Source organism: Pagrus major, chromosome 18, assembly GCF_040436345.1.
Source record: "Pagrus major chromosome 18, Pma_NU_1.0".
In the NCBI taxonomy this organism is placed as follows: Eukaryota; Metazoa; Chordata; class Actinopteri; order Spariformes; family Sparidae; genus Pagrus; species Pagrus major.
The window spans coordinates 27,443,561-27,467,304 of record NC_133232.1 but is presented as its reverse complement, the minus strand read 5'-3'; the positions used below and the strand labels follow the sequence as shown (position 1 = coordinate 27,467,304).

The 23,744-nt window shown below is 41.8% G+C and overlaps 1 protein-coding gene across 1 annotated transcript in view; it reads left to right on the top strand.

Moving 5' to 3' along the window:
* The window catches only part of pcdh11 (protocadherin 11), a 127,641-nt gene that overhangs the window by 3,027 nt on the left and 100,870 nt on the right, over positions 1-23,744 (top strand). Inside the window, exon 2 of the mRNA XM_073486559.1 lies at positions 4,226-6,733. Within this exon, the coding sequence (XP_073342660.1) occupies positions 4,226-6,733 (2,508 nt within the window). The remainder of the gene's footprint in view (positions 1-4,225; positions 6,734-23,744) is intronic.

The window sequence follows — 23,744 nt, the reverse complement described above, 5'->3', positions numbered from 1 at the left end:
TCGGCACTGCGTCCCTGATTCAGTTCTTCTCATTATGTTCTTATTGTACTCGAGATTAATTTCCTTGTGTTCCAGATTCCATATGAGTAAAACACAGGGAGGAGCATTAAAAGAGCAAGAACATTTTTCAACCTTTGGTATCTTTTATTTTAGGAGTGCAGTAGAAAGCCAAGGGTTTAGTGGGGAAGGAATGTGCAAGCACTTCCTAGAATAGCTCCTGGCTGCTAAGCCACCCTTGGACTATCTTTGTATGGTCCTGCGAGATTTGTCTCAGAAGCTCCCTCAGAATGATAGTTTGCCCAGTTTTCTTGTGTTGTGTAGGGCACGGAGCTGAAATTGCTACCATTGTGTATCACAGTGAGCAACACTCAGTGGTACGCCACTCCACATGTAGCATGCCTCAGTTGTCAACATACAGAACAAATGAAAGAAGTGTGGTAGCCTTTTTCTGTACAGCTTTGTCCTTTTCCAAAGCTATGAGGGACAACGGGTAATTCCATCCTACACAGTGCTCCAGCCCCGCACATAATAGGCGGTAATCACAGTTTGAGTGAAACTCTGCCATCAGTGTAGTGCAGCGGCGTGTTACGTCACCTGAACTGCAGGGGAGGCGTCCTAAGAAATGGTCAAGGTCAGAGAAAGCAATCACATGCATGGATGGAGGTGGATCTCCCATGAAAGCAGATTTGATCAGTTTACATATTCACAGGATAACTCACTCACACTCGAGGCTAAAGGAGATTCTGCTGTTTGGGATTTTGACTCTTCAAAACTATTGCCCCCTTTCCTTACCTCACTCCAGTGATATATGATTTTACAGTGTCACACGCTACATTAGCCCGAGTTGCATCTTAGTCAGCATCTTCAGACACATTGAAGGTGGGCGTCTTGTTCAAGTCATTTCATGTAGATCAATGTTCTGCTGCTGGCTGGGCTATGCCACACTGGCAAACTGGATGATGAAGTGGGTGTCTGTATTTTGGTTGGGCGATCTGGAGGGCTCTTAGACTTAACCTTTTGCCACCTACCTAGGTTTTTCCTGGGGTACTTTTCGCTCCACTTGGTTACAACATGACTATCCCAAATATACCTAAGATTTTTAAGTGGATGGAGTGGTCTTTTTGTCGGTGCTCCAAGTAGGAGCTTGAATAATTTTATTCTAAACTGATTCTAACTTTGCATGTGAAGATGCAAAATTTATTCAAGCTCCATTCCCAAGCAGCAAGAGAAATTTGATTAATGCATTGCATGGTGCCTATAGGCAGTGAATAGGACTTTTGGGCAGAGAGCTCACTGTCAAGCATTTCCAGTTTTCATTAGCATCCTATTTTGACACATCATCCTCTTCCAGGGGTTGACAAAAAGAGACAAACAATTCCCAGCTTCTTTTGTCTTAATTATATGCATGAGATCATTGCCAGGGGCAGGAGTGTATGAGGTATGGAGAGACAGGAGGGAGGAATGAGAGAAAGAGAGAGAGGGAGGCAGGGAGGCAGAGAGAGAGGGAGTTTCTATCAGCATTATAAAGAGGTGCTATAGCTTATGATGAATAGCCCTCCCCAGTTAGCCCCATCCATGGGCATCACCGTGACTAGAGTCCTCCTGATATATTCACAGCCCAATCTCAGTCTCCTCTTAGTTTTAATAAGGTCATCAACTTGACTGAAAGATGCATCCACTGATAATCTGAGGCGCCTGTCTGCAGAACAGGGTTCAGAGTCATCCTTCCCTCATCATCAGCCACCTCTGCTTCTGTCAGTGTCCCTCAATCATTTTCATTTAAATAAGCCAACTCTGATTAGATTGTGTACCTCGCACATCCCACATATACATCGCTCCGATCCCTCTCTCATCACTGCAGAGACCTGTGGCCCTGCAATGTGGAATGAATGGCGAATCATCCGAGCTCAAGACGACGCATACCTATACAGTGTGGTGAAAGAGTGAGGCACGGTATAATGTGCGCACTTAGCTGTTTAGACAGCTTTGTCCTTCTCACTCAGCCTTAGGGTTTCCAGTGAGTGATTCATGCTAGTATTTGGCCTTTTCTTAGCCTGCCCTAGATCTTATCACAATCCACCAGACTAATTTTGCATTCAGGAGGATGCACAGCCTGAGAGATAGCTCTCTTCAACTTATTGAAATGCACTGAGTGCTGTCTTGTCAGTTGTAAAATTGTGTGAAACCAAGACAAAAGCATGGAGGAAATGCTGGCTCATAAATCATTGTGCAGCATTCCCTTTGACACATCCTAACTCAACATCCTACTATTAACATCAGGCTTTGCCAAATATCAGTGTGCAGATACTCAGCTACTGTGCCGAATCTGTGAACTATTCAAACAACTGAGGATTGAGGAGCTTTGTGCGGATGGAGTAGTGCTTAGCAATAGAGCCCAAGGAATGTTGCTTTGGACCTTTCAGTTACGACAGAAATAGTTGTGCAACGTGCATAAAGCTGCGGCACAGTTCATCCATAAGGCAGTATCTCTACATTTCCTCACATATTTTTATACGCCATGTCCTCTTATCCCTATGTGATTTCTGCTTGCCAGAAGGATCACAAAATAAGGTCTGAAAGATCACTGCTGCAGCGTTGGCTGGTTTAAGTAGTTCTGTCAATCACTGACATGTTGACAACATTCCCTCGGCAAGCAGTTTTTCACTGTACACAATAATTTACATGCTGCAGCTGCACGTTTCCTTGTCTCGGCTGTGTTGGCACAAGGACGGTTCTAGGTTTTAAAACATACTGAGGACTCTTGTGCTCACAATTTGGTTGAAATGTTCCTTCCTTGAACGAGGAGAATGTATATATCTTAATCTCATTTGATAGCTGTGCCTAGACAGAGTAATCTCTTCCAACATTATGTGCAGCATGAAGCTTATCTCTTTAAAGAGGATGCTTTTTCTTGTTTTACCATGAAACTGCTTCTGACTGAAAGAGCTTCAAAGGGCTTCTTTGTTTCATAATGTGCATGCAGCTCATTCATGGGCTTGATCTTCTTCTTATTTCCTCCCCCTACTCTCTCTTTCTCTCCTTTTTCTGTCACTTGTCTCGCTCCATCTCTGGTCCACCCTTACCCTCCACTCTCTTCTAATTTGAAAACATGCCTGTATCCATACCATACCCCATCAGAAATTGTAAATATCAGTGCTGATTTTTTTTGGGTGGAAGGCAATTACTCTTAACAGCCAGTGCCAGTTCCTCTGGTTTCTCATGGGGATTACTTATGCATTTGTTTTCATTTTCCTCCGGCTTTACTTTTGCCTAGATTTAGCTCCTTCTTGAGCAAAAAGGCTTTCTAATATGCAGGATTGTTCACTCCCTCCTCTTAATCTATAGTGATCTGGTCTGGCAGTGTATTTAAAATGGAAGCTTATTGGTGTGTCTCAAATTCATGCTGTCTGTCTTCAATTATGAAGCTGAAAAGTCGCAAGGCTGCCTGCTATATTCTACCTTGACACAAGATAGGAAGATAGAGTGCAATCTCATTTTAGTGGAGGCAGAGGAAATCTGATGAGGAGGCTAAAGAGCTAAATGAAACCCCTTCAAGCAGTAGCTGCAAGGAGGGGTGGATTTGATTGGATTTGTTTATTACAATGATTGGTCATTTTTAAAAGGATTAGTAAACACACATTTTTCTGTGGCCTGTACTGCATAGCATAGCATTTAAAACAAGCTAGTGATGTTTTCAAATGCATTTGATTTACTGCTACCCAACCGAGATGAGTGGAGCAGAGCCAAGAACCAGCTGCCTTGTTTAAGAATTTCCTGGGCCGTTTAATTTGCTCTTGACATTCATCACTGTCTAAAAGCCTGATTCTAAGAAGGGTTACAAATGAACCTGAGTAACCTGAGGAAATACCTCGACAAGCTGTTTGGCTTTTTGAGACAACTGAAAAATCTACAATCTAAGATCAAAAAGGATGCTACAGCATAGAACATTTTATGCATCACTAGAGCAATCTGTACTTCTATTTGTGAAATTTTGATATTCTCACTCGCGGATGTGTCAGTCACGGCTTTACAATTTGCACATCATGTCACCCTCAAACCTTAGATCCTCAAATCATATAAAGAAAAACTGAAAGCGCAATCAAAACAACAATCAAAACAACAGTCAAAGCATCTGTGTTTAAACAGTGTGTGTGGTTTTCTCTTTTGAATGTTGTGAATACTAAACAGAATAAACATAACTCAAAATGTCATCTTGTCTTCGCAGAGTGTCAGCGAGTTTGGCTTAGACATCATTGAGACTCCTGAAGGCGACAAGTGGCCGCAGCTTATCGTTCAGCAGAACCTGGATCGCGAGCAGAAGGACACCTTCGTCATGAAGATAAAGGTTGAGGATGGTGGCAACCCTCCCAAGTCCAGCACTGCCATTCTCCAGGTCACCATCTCTGATGTCAACGACAATCGTCCCATCTTCAAGGACAGTGAGCTGGAGGTCACAGTCCCAGAGAATGCCCCCATGGGGACGTCGGTCGCTCAGCTTCACGCCACGGACGCAGACCTGGGTTCCAACGCACAGATCCACTTCGCCTTCAGCAACCAGATCTCTGCCTCAACCAAACGTCACTTTGCCATCGATAGCTCTACAGGACTGATCACTGTGAAGCAGCCACTAGACAGGGAGGTAACTCCTGTTCATAAACTAATCGTTCTTGCCAGCGATGGCAGCTCCACCCCCTCCAGAGCCACAGTGATTGTTAATGTAACAGACGTTAATGACAATGTTCCCACCATAGACACTCGCTACATTATCAACCTGGTTAATGGGACTGTTCTTCTGTCTGAGAATGCACCTCTCAACACCAAAATAGCCCTAATTACTGTTACTGACAAGGATGCAGATCTTTATGGCAAAGTAGCTTGCTACACTGACCATGATGTTCCTTTTCGGTTGAAGCCTGTCTTTAATGATCAATTTTTACTAGAGACAGCTGCCCCCCTAGATTATGAGTCGACTCGAGAATATGCAATTAAGATAGTGGCCTCGGATAGGGGGACGCCTCCTTTGAACACTTCAGCTATGGTTTTAATTAAAATCAAGGATGAGAACGACAATGCGCCCATCTTCCCCCAGCCGGAAATCCAACTTTCCATACCAGAGAACAATGACCCCTCTACACAGTTAATAAAAATCAGCGCCACTGACGCAGACAGCGGACATAATGCTGAGATTATTTATACTCTTGGCCCTGATGCGCCTGATGGGTTTAACATAGACAGACGGTCAGGAATCCTCTCTGTTGGCAAACGACTGGACAGAGAGAAGCAGGAGAGGTACTCATTCACTGTCATAGCGAGGGACAATGGCTCCACGTCCCTGCAGAGCAATGTCACTGTCAGGCTAATCGTCCAGGACCTTAATGACAACAGCCCGGCTTTCACACACCCTGAGTACAACTTCTATGTGCCTGAGAACCTGCCTCTCTATGGAACTGTCGGGTTAATCACAGTGACGGACTCAGATGCGGGAGATAATGCTGTTATAACGCTGTCTATTTTGAACGGGAAAGATAATTTCATCATCGACCCCCAAACTGGTGTGATCAAGCCCAATATCACCTTTGATAGGGAGCAGCAAAGCTCTTACACATTTATGGTCAAGGCAGTTGATGGAGGGCAACCTCCAAGCTCCTCCTACGCCAAGGTCACCATCAATGTAGTTGACGTGAATGACAATCGCCCTGTGTTCGTCATCCCATCCTCCAATTACTCATATGACCTAGTGCGAACCACCACCACCCCTGGCGCTGTGGTCACCAGAGTGTTTGCCATTGACAATGACACAGGTATGAATGCTGAGCTGCAGTACAGTATTATCAGCAGCATCATCATCACATCTAGGGTCTCCCCTCGAGGTCTCTTCGCCATCGACAAAACAACGGGTAACATAACACTGCAGGAGAAAATAGTGGCAGCTGATCAGGGGCTGCATAGGCTGGTAGTCAAGGTCAAAGATCTAGGCCAGCCTGAGTCATTACATGCTATTGCACTCATTCACTTGTTTGTCAATGACACTGTGTCAAACGCTACCTTTATTCAAGAGCAGCTGCGAAAAAGTATGGAGACACCATTGGACCGTAACATAGGGGACAGTGAGGTAACTCCTCAAGCCAACGGATATGTGATTGTTGTCATAGCTATCATAGCAGGGACCATGACTGTCATCTTGGTGATATTTGTGACTGCCTTGGTGCGCTGCCGGCAGACACCCAGACACAAAGTGGTACAGAAGGGCAAGCAGAGTGGCGAGTGGGTATCACCCAACCAAGACAACCGTCAGATCAAGAAGAAGAAGAAGAGAAAGAAGCGATCCCCAAAGAGCCTCCTGCTGAACTTTGTAACCATAGATGAATCCAAGCCTGACGACCCAACCCATGAGCATGTTAATGGTACACTGGATCTCCCTGTGGAGTTAGAGGAGCAAACCATGGGGAAGTACAACTGGGCCACCACGCCCACAACCTTCAAACCCGACAGCCCAGATTTAGCCAAGCATTACAAGTCAGCGTCCCCTCAGCCTACATTTCAAATCAAACCGGAGACTCCAGTGGCCCCAAAGAAACACCATGTGATCCAGGAGCTCCCATTGGACAACACGTTCGTGGTGGGCTGTGACTCACTCTCCAAGTGCTCATCGACTAGCTCCGACCCCTACAGTGTCTCAGAGTGCAGCTGTCAGGGGGGATTCAAGACTGCAGGGCAAATCACCACCCGACAGGTAATTCATGACTTCCTTTTTAAACCCACCCACACTAGTCCCCACTCACACTCCCCTTGCTGTCCCATGGTAGGTGATGTGAAAGGGGGAGGGTGGCAGCATGGAGGCAGGGGATTTTCCCACACAGACCATGACCATGTCTACATGAATGTCATTTGCACTTAAAACGGGTGTGCTCGAGACTTGCAATGAAACGAAAGAATAAAACATTAATTGTTGCCATTAATACAGCAAACCTTTCACTGTACGGATTGTTATTAATTCATGTATTCACCCGCCTTCATAAGCATCCATAATTGCATAATCATTTACAAAAATACACGTGCAGGTTAATTTCATATTCAAAAGCTTGAGTAATGGCAGCAGTGCAATTAGGATGGCTAGCTATTTAAAACTTCAGTGTGAGTGGTTGGTGGCGATGTAGCCTGATTTAGAAGAGCCTGGGATAGGCGGCAATGATTGAACTCTCTCCTGATGTATTTAAGGTCAAGGGCGAATGATGCTGTGTGCTAATCTATTTGACTGACATGTTTAAACATGGCGAGCACAAAATAAATATGACAGCCAGAGTGGCAATTCATCAGGTATTCATTTAAGCAAAAAAGTGTGAAGGTAATGGCACAAAACAAAAAAAATTGTTCTCCTGACGTGCTAAAACAACTTGATAAATAATCCCACTTTTTGTTGCTTCTGTCCTCAAAATATTAAGTGCTGCCTTAACTGTGCCAGTGAGGCTTTGTGGGAGAGAAGCTCATTTGAATGCCAAGGTACAGCAAAGGGCTTATGATTCCCTAAGAGATATGTGCCAAATGCGAAGTGCCCCAATAAATAAAAGCTGGCGAGGGAAATAAATGTAAATCAGAGGTAAGGAGAGGTGGCCTTGCTCTGTGCTGACAGCCAGAGCCGAGCGCTGTGGGGAAGACTGAGTACTGCTCCGGGGCGGGGGAGGGGGTCACAGGGATCAAGGTGACGCAGAGCCTTTAGACCAATATACTTAAACACCAAGGGAACAGTAGTCCATAAAAAAGCCTGCCTGGTCGACGTTGCATTTAGCCCATAAATGCTCTATTTTAATGACCCCAATTATTGTTATAAATGACATATGTAGATACACATTCTTTACAGTCTTTAAATTAGCTCACATAGGAGAGGATGTAATGGCATCACAACAATGGTTTGCCACTGTGATGCGTTGTAGCTCGTGTTAGAGGCTGCAATCTTTGTATCCCTAACACATGACAGAGTATGTACATGTTCATGTTTGACCTGCTATCACAAGCACAATGGAACTAATCAAGGCTGACTAGTCTGCGCACGGGGTAGCAATTTACTCATGATGATGTGTGTACTCATAGTTTTCACTTGTGTCACATATTCAGTTGAATTTGCTGGCTTTTTCAATCATTTTTGTTGCTTTATTTTTTCCATTTTTCTTTTTTTTTTTAAGATTTCTTGCGGGTTTGGTTGTTGCTTGGTTGCGTTGGCTTTCATTTTTGTTACTGTTTTGATCATAATTATCACAACTGCCATTCATCCAATTCTGGGTCAATTTCATGATATTGCATCAATAATTGATTTTGTTTGATGAGGTGCTTGCTTTTGTTTGTGTCTAGCCTCATATTGCTTTGGTTCATTTCTGCCTTTTTTTCGCTCCCAGTGCGCCTCTGTGTGACATCTAGCAAGCATTAAAATTCCTTATGGCATAGTTTTGGTAAATGACTGTTGATCCCGCAAAGTATTGTGCTTCGGATAATTTATGAAGACACCCACACAGATTTGATAGTCTTTGCCTTCAACCACCTTTTATTTAAAACCCTAGTTAAAAGCTATGCTCTGCCGTGGTACATTATACATAAGCCTACTACATGCCCTTGGTACCAAAGATTTAATTCATAATGTGTTTATACGACACACTGACGAGTTGTCAGGATGATTTTTCCGTGTTACTGATAGTGACTGCCCTGAAATATGCAGAAATATTCAGACTGTGTTCCACAATTCAGAATTATTATCCGTCATGAATTTTATGCCTCAAGGATTCAAATTGATTTTCACTTATGTTGCTGATCAGAGTGGAGTATTTTTGTCAGAATAATTTAAAATCGATGAATATATGATTAGACAACGTCCCTCCAAATCTTTCCGGTTCTTTTTTGTATCAGATTATTTCTGAGCTTTATTTGTTCATTCATCTGAGAGAGGTCAGGTTCAAGTGAATCCGTATGACATCCTTATATTTGCCGTCACATACTCCCAGAATTTGAATATAATCAAGAAAAATCTGCCCTCATTGGTTCCACTCACCAACCGTATCTTCAGAGATGTTAAGCTGATAATAGATCAAAATTCTCCTGTCCCCTTGAGCAACTGACAAGTGATGCCTCCCACTTTAGACATTAGATTTCCCACCAGTTTTAAGTGTGCTTATTTAAAGCCTGTGTCATAGAAAAAAATGGCATGAAGCTTTGCCTGATGAGAATCGGTGGCTGCAAAGGTTAATTAAATGCACTAAAGGGTTAATCACTCGTAATACAGTATGATTAAAATCACTGTAATTAGGTTTCGAATGAGGCTGATAAGAAAGATGAAAAAAGGCAGCCATCCTTTAAGATGATCAGCGATGCCACGTACTATCCTCGGGTGAGTCACGTCGTCAGGATTCGAAGCGATGGGACAGTAGATGTGCAGCTGTCCTGTTTGTCAGATAATAGTTTCATCTTTGCTTGATTCCATCTTTGTGCAAAATCTATTTTCAAAGTCAGAGGAAGAACACTTAAAAACAGCACTCTTTAAAACAAAAAAGGTGTTGTGGGTGCTTTTACCTGAGGAGGTAAAAAGAGAATATTTGAGCACTCCAGAATTGGAGGATATGATTTTGAGTGTGACTAGTACAACAAAAGCTATATTTGGTCTTTCAGTGCTAGCTATCCAGCCTCTCTTGAGCCTAATACCAGAGGTCCAAAGGCAAAAGATCACAGGCAGGTTGTCGTATATTTTCCTTTTTGTTCATCAAAGTGACAGATGGTGCTTTACACTGATCTCTCGTTGCCCCACACTCTCCCACACACCTAAAGCAGCTGAAAATAAAGCAAAGACAAAATGCCCACCCATGGAATAACAATGGAGAGGGGACGCGGGAGGAGATGATTATGGTTTAAGGTCACTGAAATGTTTTCAGGGACTTTACAGATGTAGCTGATAAAGAGCAAAGCTTGTAAAAATACTTCAGAGACTACAGATTTGTGCCACCATATGGCTTCATTATACAGCGAGAGCCATATTTGCAGGCACTTCATCCCCTCCCTCCTCTTCTCAGTTTTTTACGCATCTCATCATTTTCTTTTAACCCCTACCCCGTGTTATTAGAGGTCAATCTGCCTCCAGTGATGAGGAACTCTTGTGAGAGCATGTGCTTTAGCGGAGGCAGATCAAATGAGTACCACCCTGCCTGAGTGATCTCAGACATCACCATGAATATGCAGGGAATAAAAAAGGCTAATACATTCTTTTGTTTGGCACATAATTCTGGGCCTGTGCAGCTTGTAGGGTCACTCCTCAACGAAAATAACCTCCTGTGACTCAATATAGGAGAAGCTGCTTTAAGTGTTTCTGTAGTATCGCATGCATTACAGTTTGATTAAACATCCCTTAGACCATAAGTGCTGTTCTTATGCCTTATTTATAATGCAATTTATGGTATTATCTTTACAGAAAAAGATGATATTATAAATGCATTGGATAACGAGGGCAGCAGTGAAAAAACATTTTGCATATCGCCATTTATTTGTGTGGGTAACGATACGGACCATCTACACGAGCCACCTATGGTCTGATGACAAAGCGCTTGTGCTGACTAGCAGTGGGTGCATAGCCAGGGGTAGAAGCCATGATTTTAAAAGGCTAAGTAGTCTCATTAATCAAATCTGATGGCAGTATTAAATCTGAGCGACTGATTGTGGCTTTATTTCATTTTATTTTATTATCATTGTTCTTTTCTTTTCTGTTTTGTTTTTATTTCTGTTGAGTCATTGCATCTGTAATCACTGTGCCTTGCTAATGTAAGCACTACCAGGCCAGATTCCTCCTGATTCAGATATTGGCAGATGTGTTGCTAACCTTTCTAGGGACAGCAAAATGTCATATTCTGTACATATCAGATGACCCACTGGCAAGGGTCCGAAAGAAAGAGTGGGCCTAAATTGATCCAAATGGCTTTTTGAGGGGAAATGAAGAGTGCTGCACTAGTGTGGTGGGAGACAAAAAGACAAATTGGGAGTGATAATTGGATAAGATTGCATGCTCTGATAAGTACAGGAAAAATGCACAAGCTTGTGACACTTGTAGCATTCTTCAAGGAAACCTGACAAGATAATGACTTGATTGCCAGCCGTGCCTTGAAGAATGCTTTTTTTTTTATCTTCTACACTCTCTTCAGAGATTTTTTATTCAGTGTTGGGTGTAGCCTCGCACTGATAAGGCTACAGCTTAGGCTGCTCAGAGCTCGATGATATTGTAACTACAATCTCCCTATATCTGTCTGTCTCTCTATATTTCAGGAGACGGCTCTGAAACCACCACACTATGGCACACTCTGTGGCACAGGTACAGCTCGCTCCCACAGGATTAAAATCAATCTCTAGCTCCCACTACCTAAAGCGAGAAAAAGAGAGAAAAGAGAGAGAGAGAGGGCAGAGGGAGGAAAGAAGGAAGGTGAGAACTGAAGAGGTGAAACAAGTACTTTATTGTCTCTACAGCCTCAAACCCCACCTCTTCATACAATCGAGAGAAAAAGATGAACTTGGAGGGGGGAGAAAAAAAAAATCTCAGAAAAAGAGAGACGCTTCATGTTGCCTGCCTGAATCTTGACAAAGCTCCTCCTGTGAACCTGTTGGAAGTTTGAAATGCTTTATTGAGTCCTATGCTATAACTTACTGTACCTGTGTCAGTGAGGATGATACTGTATGCCCTGAACCCGCCTCGAAAAATGTCCCACTCCAGCACCCACTCTGTAAAATAGGTGTCAAATACAGTCAGTAGATCTGTAAAGTATGTTTATATGTATGTATGTATATCTATCACAGAGTTGATGGTGTTTATATTTATTGATTCAATTTCTTTGCCTTGTTTTCAAAACTGCCTGGGGGCCATTTTATTTTCTTACTTTCTGATTTTTGTATCATTTGCTCTTTGTGGGCTTGCTCATGGAACTAATGACTTATAATGTATTTATGCTGCAAGGTCTACAACCTGTAGGCTTACATTAGTATTGAGCCCACATCACAGTGTACCTTTTCTGTCAACTTTTCCGTCCCACTTTTGATGCCACTGATAGCATTTGTTAGTGAAGAGTGTGGCATGCATGGCCCCACAATACGACCCGCATTTCGTAGAGCTTTACAAGCGTGCTACTGATCGCCATGCTGTTATTACACTGGGAGGAATGGTAGGACAAGTTTAATACGTCAAGCTAAGCCACAATCACAGGGGACTAACTGCTGGGGTTATAATCAAAAGCTGTTTATGTAGGGCAGATTTGAAGAGCACTAAGCCTAACCTTTTGTGTGTTGCTTCCAATTCGGAAGTGATTTAACCTATGAGATCCACATTAAAATGACACCGGATGATGAAGTAAAAAAAAAAAAAAAAAAAAAAAAAAGAACAATAATCCTCAGGCAGTCTTTAATATGAGTTGGTGGGCTTAAAGCAAAAAATGGCTTGACTTTGTGCACTTATTCACACTGACAAAATAAATTTTCTGACAAGAAGAACATAAAACACCAAAATGAAAAGGTAATCCAGGCTTCAGTTTGAAAACAGCAATAAGTTAACATTTGACAGAAAATCCACTATGGTGCACTTACGACTTCCTAGGCATTTTGTTCAGAGCATCATTTTGCTTCTACTGTTTCTACACATTTAGAATCATAATGGTACAGTTTGTCCTGACTAGAATAATTTCTACAGTATACACCAGTAACTGGCTTGATGGGTTAGCAGCATTGTTGTTCAATAGTCCTGTTAATTGGTAAGCTAAAGACTGCTTTGATAGGTAAGGCCTACAGTACATACATATAACCATAGAATTAGAGTCATTAAAATGGACATAGCCTGTGTATTCATTTGGAAATGTGCAGATGGACTGGACCAGAGGCTGTTCTCCCCTCTTGTGAGAGACTATATATAGTTTAATGAAATTATTGCAAGGACCGGAAGCCTTTTGTGATTTAGGTCCAGTCTCGATATGTCATGGTTCTACCGACTATGTCTATTTTAAAGCTTTTAATTTTATGTGTGTTGCCTCTCTGTGAGGCAGGTTGTTATTATCGAAGGAGGTATATTCATGTAATTATGGTATCAAATGTATTCACTACTGCGTAGGAGCCACAGTATGAAGTATACATAGCATCCTAGCACTGTGTAATGATTAGATTTGCCTGATCTTTGGGGAAAAGAAAAAAAAATACTCATACATGGGGAGGGCTTTTTGTCCTTGTAAGGGAGACAGACAACCTCACTTTTATTCAATGTGAAGTACAATATGCACCTTACATGATCTTTGTAATTGACTTTGATTTGCCAGTGTGGAGAAAACTGTAAATGTTTTGTTTATGTATGTGTGCGCTTCTGAAATTTATTAAAGTCTTTTGCATTGTATTGCATATTTTGACGACTCTTCTTATTCATTGTTTTTGAGCATTCAATATTAGTTCTGCATCACAGTTTTCTGCACACTCCACTGTATCTGCTTCGAGAGAACAGTAAGACTAAAAAATGAGGCAAAGCACATGCTGTAGAACAATCATTTGTTTTTCTCATATACAGCCAGCAGCATACAGTGGATGTCAAACAGGCTGTGCCCTGTACGAGTATGTGTGGCTGTGTTGGTTTGGACACCATTAATTGGCTCATTTCAGCCATAGAAAAACTGCCCTTTCCTCCTTTCTTCTCCATTTTTTGCAACACTATAGCACTTTACTAGGAGGAAGAAGTGAAGAAATGGTTTAGATATACATCGCTCATTAGGAACAGATTACAGATAAAAAGTTATGGAAATTCGGTGGGCGCACATCCTTTGAAGTGCACAGACAGAAAACAGCAGAGCAGAAGCTTTATTTGGAACAACACAACTTTTTATTTTTTTACGTTTCTCTTCCATGAGAGCTGATAATGATGATTTGATAATGATAACCCTGCTATTATGATGTACAGTAGTGCACAAACACAGGCTTTTACACATCTGAGAGGGAGACTGATGCTAGAGGGTACAATAACCGCCGCTCTAACATTGTGTTATGTGGTGTTTATGCGGATTTGATCCAAAAATACAGACTTGAAAGGCATAAAACAAAGCCAGCGTCGAGACAACAGAAAATGTTTAATTGCTTATCAAAGTTGCTTCATATTTTAAAACTGAAGAAGAGCTAATCAGTTCCCTCGGGGAAAGTGTCCTCTGTGATTTGAGAAAATGGTGCACACTCAAGTAGAACATCCGCATATAGAGAGTGCAGAAATGTCAGCTTTCTATTAATAGATGAATGTAAACCTGCTAAATGTCTCGTTCTAACTTTCAAAAAAACAAAAAAAACAGAGCTTGGGTAGATCATAAGGTAGTTGTATCTCTTTGAGCTAGATAAATTATGATTTGATATTTCCTGTTACGCATAATTAGGTAATGAAATGATTTCAAATGAGCCACAAATAAATAAATAATAAAAAAAAAAAACAATCTCCAACAAAGCCACAGCATTAATGAGTCTTAACATTTGTGCATGGAGATAGAGTAGGCGATAAATGGATTTTCCTCTGCTTCCGAGTGCAAAGTCAAAGGTGAGAACGAAGAGATGGGGGGGGAGAAGACTTAGTGGAAACAGGAGTTACCGGTCTGGTTTATAACAGAAATTGTCTTTGATGTGTCTTTGGACCACTCTGTCGTTGCTCTCTGTTCCCACAGAGATGTGCAGTTGTTACGGCACTCAGCATTGTGATCTCGGTCAGCTCACATTGAGTGTATTCCCAGTGATTTTTATCATCTATAAAATGTCTTTTAAAGGTTGTCCCAACGGTTGTATTACAGTATGTCACTGAGGGTGAAGTGTCTCCCGAGTTTCTTTGCTGACATATTGATTCATGATTTATGAAGAAGCAGTATTCAATTACATCTAACAGGCCAGGAAGCCGGCTGAATGTAGTACATTTGATTACATTTAATGCAATAATATGTCTGCGGATGGAGCGACAAATACAACACACACACACACACAAACACACACGGAGTGTGCACACACATGCAGCAATGCATTGTGCTGTGGTGGTGTGGCTATCCATATTGACTTCATTAACTTCATCCTCTTCTTTGTTCCGCTTTCTTTACTTTACCATCCACAGCATGGCTATGAGGCTTCTTCAGTAAAACTTCATTTATGCAGCAGTTTCCAGTAATAAAAAACCTTTTAGATGTTCTGCAATCAAGCACATGTTTATTATCAGTTATGAAAATGAAATGAAGATGAATCAGAAACCACATATAAAGTTTGTCATTCTGAATAAAGCACACATGCCTTGCCCGGTGACTTTCCACAACCTTGACAATGCAATCAGTGCAATCAGTACCTCAGTACCTCGGTACCCTAATATCAATTTTTCCCTTCTGATAAATGTAAAATAAAACCAGAACATGTTCGTTATTCATGCAGATAACATTGCGACGGAGCTATCAAGATGGCAAAACCCATATTCTGTTCACATTACATTGATTTTACAAGTCACTCACTCATTTTCCGCTGAGATCACAGTCATCCGCTGCAGCAGTATAGAATGACAATTCAAGATTACAGATTGTTTAAAACAAAAGCTACAGTAGTTGCTGCCTCAGCAAGATTTTTAAAAGAGATTTGCACTGAGTCATCACTCAGATGACTTAATGCAGCAGGGGCAATTTGTGAGATTTCTCAATAATTGTATGGAAGGAGAACAGTGATTGAAAGCCTGGATGGATTTTGTTATTACCTCAACCAGAACTTGTTCCACATGTGAGAAAAGCCAATCACATATGAATGTATGTAATTCATATCTGAAAATGTGCATTTTCTTGTGTGGAAATTGTCATTCATATGTTAAAAAAACAATCACTTGTGAAAATGTTCAGTTCACATATGGCATTAAATTACTTTCACATGTTAAAATTTAAGTCACATGTGGAAGAAATGCCAATCACTTATGAACATATGTAATTCACATTTGGAAATGTAAATTTCGTTTGTCAAAAAGTTTGTGTAAATGTTCACGTGACATTAATTTGTTTTTGCATGTTAAAACTTCGCTTCGAATGGCCAATCGCATGTGACAATGTGTGAAAATGTGGCATTCACATGTGAAGAAGGAAATTTCATGTGATTTCCTGCGCCATGTTTTGTTTCCACGTGTGAAAATTCTAATCCACACGTCCAAAAAAAGCCAATCTCATCTGAACGTGTGTAATTCAAATGTGAAAACTGTACATTTTATTGAGGAAATGTCTTATTTGTACAAAGCTAATCACTCGTGAAAATGTCCAGTGCACATGTGGCGTCAATTTATTTTCGCATGTTGAAATTTTAGATCTTTTAGAAGTGAAAAAAGCTAATCCCATGTGACAATGTGGAATTCACATGTGAAGAAGCAAATTTCAGGTGATAACATGTGCCATGTTTTGTTTCCACGTGTCCAAAAAAGCTCTTATGAAGGTGTTTAATTCAAATGTGAAAACTGTCAATTTCAGTGAGTATATTTTCAGTCTTATGTGTAAAAAAAATGTAATATCATATAACATAAATATAGTTCACACGTGCAATTATTTTCTCTTCACATGTTAACGTGCTAGTTCACATGTGAAAACAGTTAAAATATTCAATTCAGATGAGAAATTCTAACACAAATGTATGATTTTAATGGTGACATCAATTATATTAAGCTGCCTCAGAGATGGCACTTGTATTTTGGGATTTTGTACTACCTCTAAAAACCATGCCTCTCATTGAAATGTTCAAAAATCAGCACTATAAATGCCTTGTATTTATCATTTATTGTCCATGGGGAGGTGTGGGTCAATTAGCCAAGCAGCGAGCATGTTAGGGCTATGATGTGAAGTTTTCCTGAAGCGATGCTGACTGACTGTCTAAGCAGGGGCTATTTATGCATGTGCTGTGCAGTGGTGCAGGAAACAAGAAGATGCTGTCTTTCTGTTGCACTCCACTCAAGGCAACACTCCACACAATTGTTGCCAAATCTCTGCCAAACTGAATAATTCAATCATCCCCATAGCTGCGGTGGTCTAGCTACCTTTGTGTGTGCAACAATCAAATCAGTGTGGAAGCCCGCCGAGTGGTTCTTTCTGAGACACTGAGTAGCTCCACAGCCCGGAGATTGTTTTCATTGAAAACAATTCTGTTGATTAAACGAGGTGTGACTGTGGAGCGGGGATCTGAGGAACATCGATTGCTTGTACAATTGTTTGTTCCTTGTTAAAAGTGTGATCTAAAACAGTAGTTGCTGATAGTGTGCAAGGAGCATAAGGGTTGATGGCGTGCCTGCAAGACAGTTAGCGTGTCTCCGTCTGCCCTCGAATAACACAGGTAGAGAAATCCACCATGATTGTCCGTGTAGGATTAAAAATGCCCTCACGGTTGATACCCACACAAAGGTTTCGGAGATGTAGTTGCTGGTGCTTTGGCGTGGCTTTATCAGTGCTTGATTGTTTTGCTGTATATATTTTTTACTACAGTTGTAACATGGGGATAAGTGAGTGTTACATGATTCTTTCAGAGACACCCACTCTCCCCATTCCCCTCCCCACCCCACCCCTCTTTGAAGTAATCACAAGGTTACAACCTTAGTCCTGCCCATGTAGATTTAACACTAATCCCTGCCTGAACACAAAAACAAATGCAGTAAAGAGAAAGCGACATTTATTCATCATTTTAGCCACCAGGTCACCGGTGCATCTGCATTCTGTGGACATTTGCAGCTAAACTACAGCCACATAGAGGTTGTTTGCATTGAAATTTTGTTCCTCATTTTATTCACTTTGAAGCATACAGTGGAAAACCTGTCCAGCAATCTATCATGCTGTTGAGGCTAATAAATGCAGTTTTCAGACCTAGCCATGTCCCACTGTGGGTCATTGTTCAACACTCTGTGATGCTGTCAATGTTGTGTAAAGCTGAGGGTCTTTGCAGAGGGAGTGTAACTGAGCTCTGTAACCAAATGAGTTCAGTTCTCAGCAGTCAGAAATAAATGCATTTGAACAGCGCGGTGCTATATTAGATGGTTTGTTTGGCAAAGTGTTAACTGCATTCCATATATCACAAATGCGACCCCTTCCTCGAAGTGATGTTTTAGCTCAAGAGCACTAAGCGGGGTGAAGGACAATGTCACAACAGGATGCAGCCGTTGCATGTTTGCAAGCTGAAGGTAGCCAGACTGAAAGGCAACAACTTAAGACATTGTCCAAGGAGGGCCATGTCTGTGTCCTCCCTAATCCTGGTAATCCTCGTTCTGAATTCTTGATTTGCTTTTGTAAAAGAGATTGGGAGATGATAAGATGCTCGTCCGCCTTCTTAGAATAGCTGATAATCTGGTTTGAACAGAAGACTCAGGGGGTATTTAGCCTGCCTTAACATTTGCCCAAGCAGATGGCGCTGATGGGGGAAGGCGCAACCTTAGCCTCCAACCCCCCCCTCCCTCTCTGCATGGTCCACTTCGGAAAAAAAAAAAAAAAAAAAGAACAGTGGGATGATAATCAATGTTGTTTATTTTGCTGCTTGACTCTTTAAGTACTTTCAGACAGATTATAGGCTTTTGCAGGGGATAATCGGGAAACCGCAGACAATTGCCTTTTTCCATCCTGACGGTATCCCCCCACGAATGCGTAAAGAAGGCGGTTTAAAGTAGATGCCGACTCTTAATTCCTGATTAGTCCCATTGCAAACCCTGTTAAAATTAACTGGACACTGCGCTAATCGCTGCATTTCAAACACCCCCCGCTCCGGCGCAGTGGACACACCATATCCAGCCATGAGAAGCCATCCCGTGAGTGATATCTCCATAAGTGCTTGTTTTTGAAGCTGCCTGTTCCTCAGTGTGATGACACACACACACTACAAACCCGGAAATCTTCTCCGGGGTAAATGTAACACTTCAGGGCTGAACAGTGAGTGTGCTGACCTCTTCTGACTGCAGACTGAGGCAAGCCCATCCTCTTCTATGTTTAAAGCAAAAAAAAAGGAAGAAAGATTTCCTCTTCTTTCAGTCACAATTGAAATCACAATAGACGTCGAGACAACTCTTACTTACAAGTCGACTGCGTGACATGTCACTGTAACAACTACAAGATTTTTATGAATGCGACAGTGCAATACTTCTGATCCCATACAGTGTGTAAGCATGACTAGATATAAGCCATTAAGTCGTTTATATTCGTTTCCTAAGCCCACCTCTCTAACCTTATGCCTCTGGCAATCTTCTCAACCCGGACTGGACACCTGCATCAAAAGCATTCCTCTAATGAGATCAGCCCATTAACTAATTAGAGCTTCGCATGACATAAGTAGGATGACTGTGGAAAGGTTTTGCACGTACGGGAGGGCTCCTTAAACAAAGCATTTGATGCTTTTTCCTTCTTTCTCTGTCTGTGCAGTTGTGATCTGTAACAGGATATTGTGCATAGCTGTCAAGCTCAATCTGGGGCAGTAACACAGAAGACAAGCAGAGGCCCCAAATGCATCCTGCTCAGACATGTACACAGTGCAAAGTTAATCCACACATACACAATAACATGCTGATTTTTCCTCTCTGTGCTCCCACTTCATCCAGTGACAAGCGAGAGGGTTCAAAGTGAATGCTTGAAAAATACTCCGCAACGAGCATTTGAGGGAAATGTGAATATCTGATTGCATTTGAAGCAGTTTGTATGAGAGCCACGGACGTTTTTACGTTATAATTGGAACTACATCCGCAGCTTGATATCTTTGTGTCGTACTTGCGATGATTAATGCAGTAATTTCATTTTTTCATGTCATCAGAGCTGGGCTATGTAAGTGCTTCTTCATATTACAAATACACGGCATGTCACGAGCTTTGGATGTGTGTGAAAACTGGTTGCATGTCACCAAAGGCGTATGCATAGCACCGCTATCAGAGAATAATAGATGGTGAACCACAAAAAGCTAATGCCAATTAGTGGTAACACACACTTTGCAGCTCATTGTGATGGCCCGATCCATACCTGTACCAACATTAGGACACTGTTTGACAGCTTGCACAGAAACATCTTGAAGCCATTAGCAAAGTTTCAACTAATCACTTTTCTCCATCAGGAGCAGCTCTGCATATCTTAACACCTTTACCTGAATAACGAGATGCTTTTAATGTACAGCAGGGCGTAGTGTAAAATATAGTTATATAGCCCTGGATCATATTCCACAATAAAGTTAAAGTATAGCTCGGGCTCAAAACATGAAAGGATAATAGAATCAGGGATATTTTGAAGAGGCTTCTTAAATAATGCGTGTGATATTCACTGATGGTCATAAAGAATTTATGTGCATGCAGTCTTCAAAAAGAGCAGCAACTCATTCCCAAGATCAGTCAGACAGATTATTACATGTCATTTTGACAGTTTTTTGTTGCAGAGGTCTTTGTTGCTTGACTGGTCACACAGTCATTATGAAGTGATATGGCTTCACATCACGCTGCGCCATGAATTTTGAGGGAAATTGGTGCTTTTCACCACCCCTTGGTACTCCCCCCTCACCTTCTTTTTTCTTTTTTTTTACACCCCTTTGCAGTTATGTCTCGGTTTTAAGAGTAACTTTTTTAAAAAACGAACTGACTTCATTTGCAGTCTCTCCCGACAGGGTATTGCAGTTTCTCCACCAATTTTTACAAGCTAAAACCAATGAGACAAGAATCTGACCGCTTTCACAGTCATTTTGGTTTTAGGTCTGCCTCTCCACAAAAAGAGAACGTAGCCAATCCAATGTGATTAAAATATTTCAGAGGATCAGAATACCTCAATCCCATCTGCCCGTAATCACCTACTTTTCTTTTTTTTCTTCTTTCTCACTTATTTTTAAGAGCCCATGCATGCAGACTATTCTCTCGCATTTCCACTATGTTCTCTCCAAATCATTTTTTTCCCTGCCTGTGTTTTGCCATGATTGGGGTTACATTCTCTTTTTCGGGCAAAAGAGATAGAGCCACGCATCCAGGAGAATTGCACATGTATTACGGACAAATTCGCTACATATATTACCTATGCTCCACACTTATAGACAGGCGCTGCTCGTGATGGAGCACATGTGTTCAAGCCCAGAGGTAATGGACAGCACTTCAGTGAATTGTGCCGACCTTATTGTATTGTGTGGATGATTGTGTTATGCTCCCTCAGATAATGACTGTGCCCTACTTTGACTTTGAGGCAGTGACCTGAAATAAGGCACACAAGTGAAATCCGAGCCTGGATGAACCTGGAAGTGATTAAGGTCACCCAGGCGCACCACATTTGTTTGACCCCCTCGGTGACTCGCAATCGACCGATGTCTGCAAATCCTCTGGGAGTCTTTTGTGGGATTCCTCCTCAATGCAAACATTGGTCATTGATAACGTGTTTGGGAAGAGTGTCGGGATGATTAAATACACCTGTGAGAACAGGCCCTTTTTTTAGTGCCTTACATTCGTGGGAGGTGCAAGAAAACATGTTGTCCCCTCCTTAAATGACATAAGGTCATTAAATTTTCTGGTAGTTTCAACACCACAAATTGCGTTTGTGTAGAAAAAAAGTGTATTTCTTCCTACACGTTATTCTCTGGGTGCAACCGGCTCTTGCAAATATGAGCCACAAGACTCATATTTTTACGCCTCAGTTGGCCTGAAATCATGTAATCGATGAATGGTGCACAGCATGCCGCTACTCATGTGTCCAATATTGCTCTGTACTCGCTATGGGTGCTGACTGCACAAAGGGAGAGTTGCTGAGGTCATAAATAGTTCAATGGCAACTATCAATGGAAGTGCGAAGTAATGTAGAGCACTGTCAGTGAGTCAATGCAAAAAGATGAGTTAAGAATTATTCATAGTTTCTTTGGGGATATGCAAATGCATCTAAGTACTCTAGTATGCATAACATATAGGGAAAATAAAGCACTGAGTGAATGACACTGAGTGCATCAGAAAAGATGATGCAACACTGAATCCTGGATTCGTCTCAAATTAAACACATTCAGCTCCTTGATACATTATTTAACACGGTGAGCAATAAGGCTGAGTTTCCTAGTTTCCAGGTCTCATTGACATGATGCATACATGCCTTAATGCTTCAGGGGAAACATGGATAACATGAGATCATGTCTCCCTCCCGAGGGTTTGATGCACTGAGTGGAATCTCTGGCTTGTTTTCGCGTCTTGCCATTCTGTTGGGGATCAGTACACAGCTCCTCGCCACTGCCATGACGCTCGGATAAAAATGACTCTTCCTCTGGTGTGCATGTAAATCAGAGAGGGGTGGGGGGGGTATAATGAAATAATGAAGTGTGCCTCTGCTTTTTTTCCAAGAGAGTCTGTTGGGAGCCACTATTTTTAGACACAACAAAGAGATTGCCAGGGGTGTCCAGTCTCTCTGGTTAAGTTATGGAGTTTTATCCACTTGTCAATGTACAGTCGCTTGTCTCAGGGCTTAGACGCACGCTGGGAAGAAATAGAGGCCAGTGTCTCCCTCCAGACAATGTCAATTAAGCCTCTGTGGGATTCTGTGGATGGATGTGTCCGAGCATGGTTGTTCTCTCCGTCCTAACAGATGATGGACACCGTGAATGAGATCAAGAGAGTTGATTTTGAGTTATGTACTGTACACATCCATTGGCCACATGCATGGTAACCCTGTAAGATGACCCTCCCTGCCAGCAGGAAATGCTTTGTCACACAGACAAATGTGGCAGATGAATACTCAGCATGATCCTGGGGTATTTGTCATCTGGTGTTCTCTTTCTAATGGGTTTACTGCTGATGATCCAGGTCAGAGAAGGACAAGGTGCTCCACACAGAAAGTTAAAAACAGACTCTTATGAGGGATCACAAGACAGACTCTAACCTCTGAACCCTTTAGATTCCTTACTCTAAATGTTAATCTTTTTCTCGCCGTACCTTTAACCTCAACTCCTAACAAATCTTTTCCCTTGTGTTGGGGCTGCTTTTTCTAAATCTCTGCTACATGCTAGCTTGTCCCTACTTTTATCACTGAGGACCGTTCAACCATCGATTTATTCATCCGGAACTGTGCAAGGGATGCATTCCCATAATTTATTGTAACACCATTATCTCCCATATTCTCGATGCAACATTTGACCTTGAAAATGTGAATTTGCAGATGCAGCGAGACCGCATCTTTGCAAAGTCAGATATTTTCTGGCATCCTTGGCAAGGAGGAGGGGGCGATATTGCTGCCATGTTTGCCTTTTGGAGATAACACCTCAGAGGTCATTTGAATGACTTGGTGTAATGCGGGTCATGTGGTTGTATAGCCCCAAACACACTGAGCAACCAACTTCCTGGCATGTGAGATATTTCCTCTCTAGCAGGTTTTTTTTTTTATTATGCGACCGTGGCTGGTTGCTTATGTATGTACAGTCACTCTGTTGACTATTTCCAGAGTGCAGGGCCACACATATGGGGGTGGGTGATAACACGAGGGCCAATCAGTACACATCAGGTTGGTTTAGTGTGGAAGTTATAGCAACGTCTTTTCTCCTTCTATAAGATTGCTCATAAAAAAGACTTTATGTCACAGAAATGGAAACCCATAAATGAATCCTTAACATTCAGGATTAGAATACCTCCAAAACTAACTGTCCTTGACTACTTTGAAAGGAAAACATAAAAGGCAGTGCATGTCAAGACACACATTCCCCAGCAAAGTGAAAATTCCTGCCTCTTATCTGTTTGATTTTGCACTTAGGGATTTTTTTCTTCATCTTTTCTC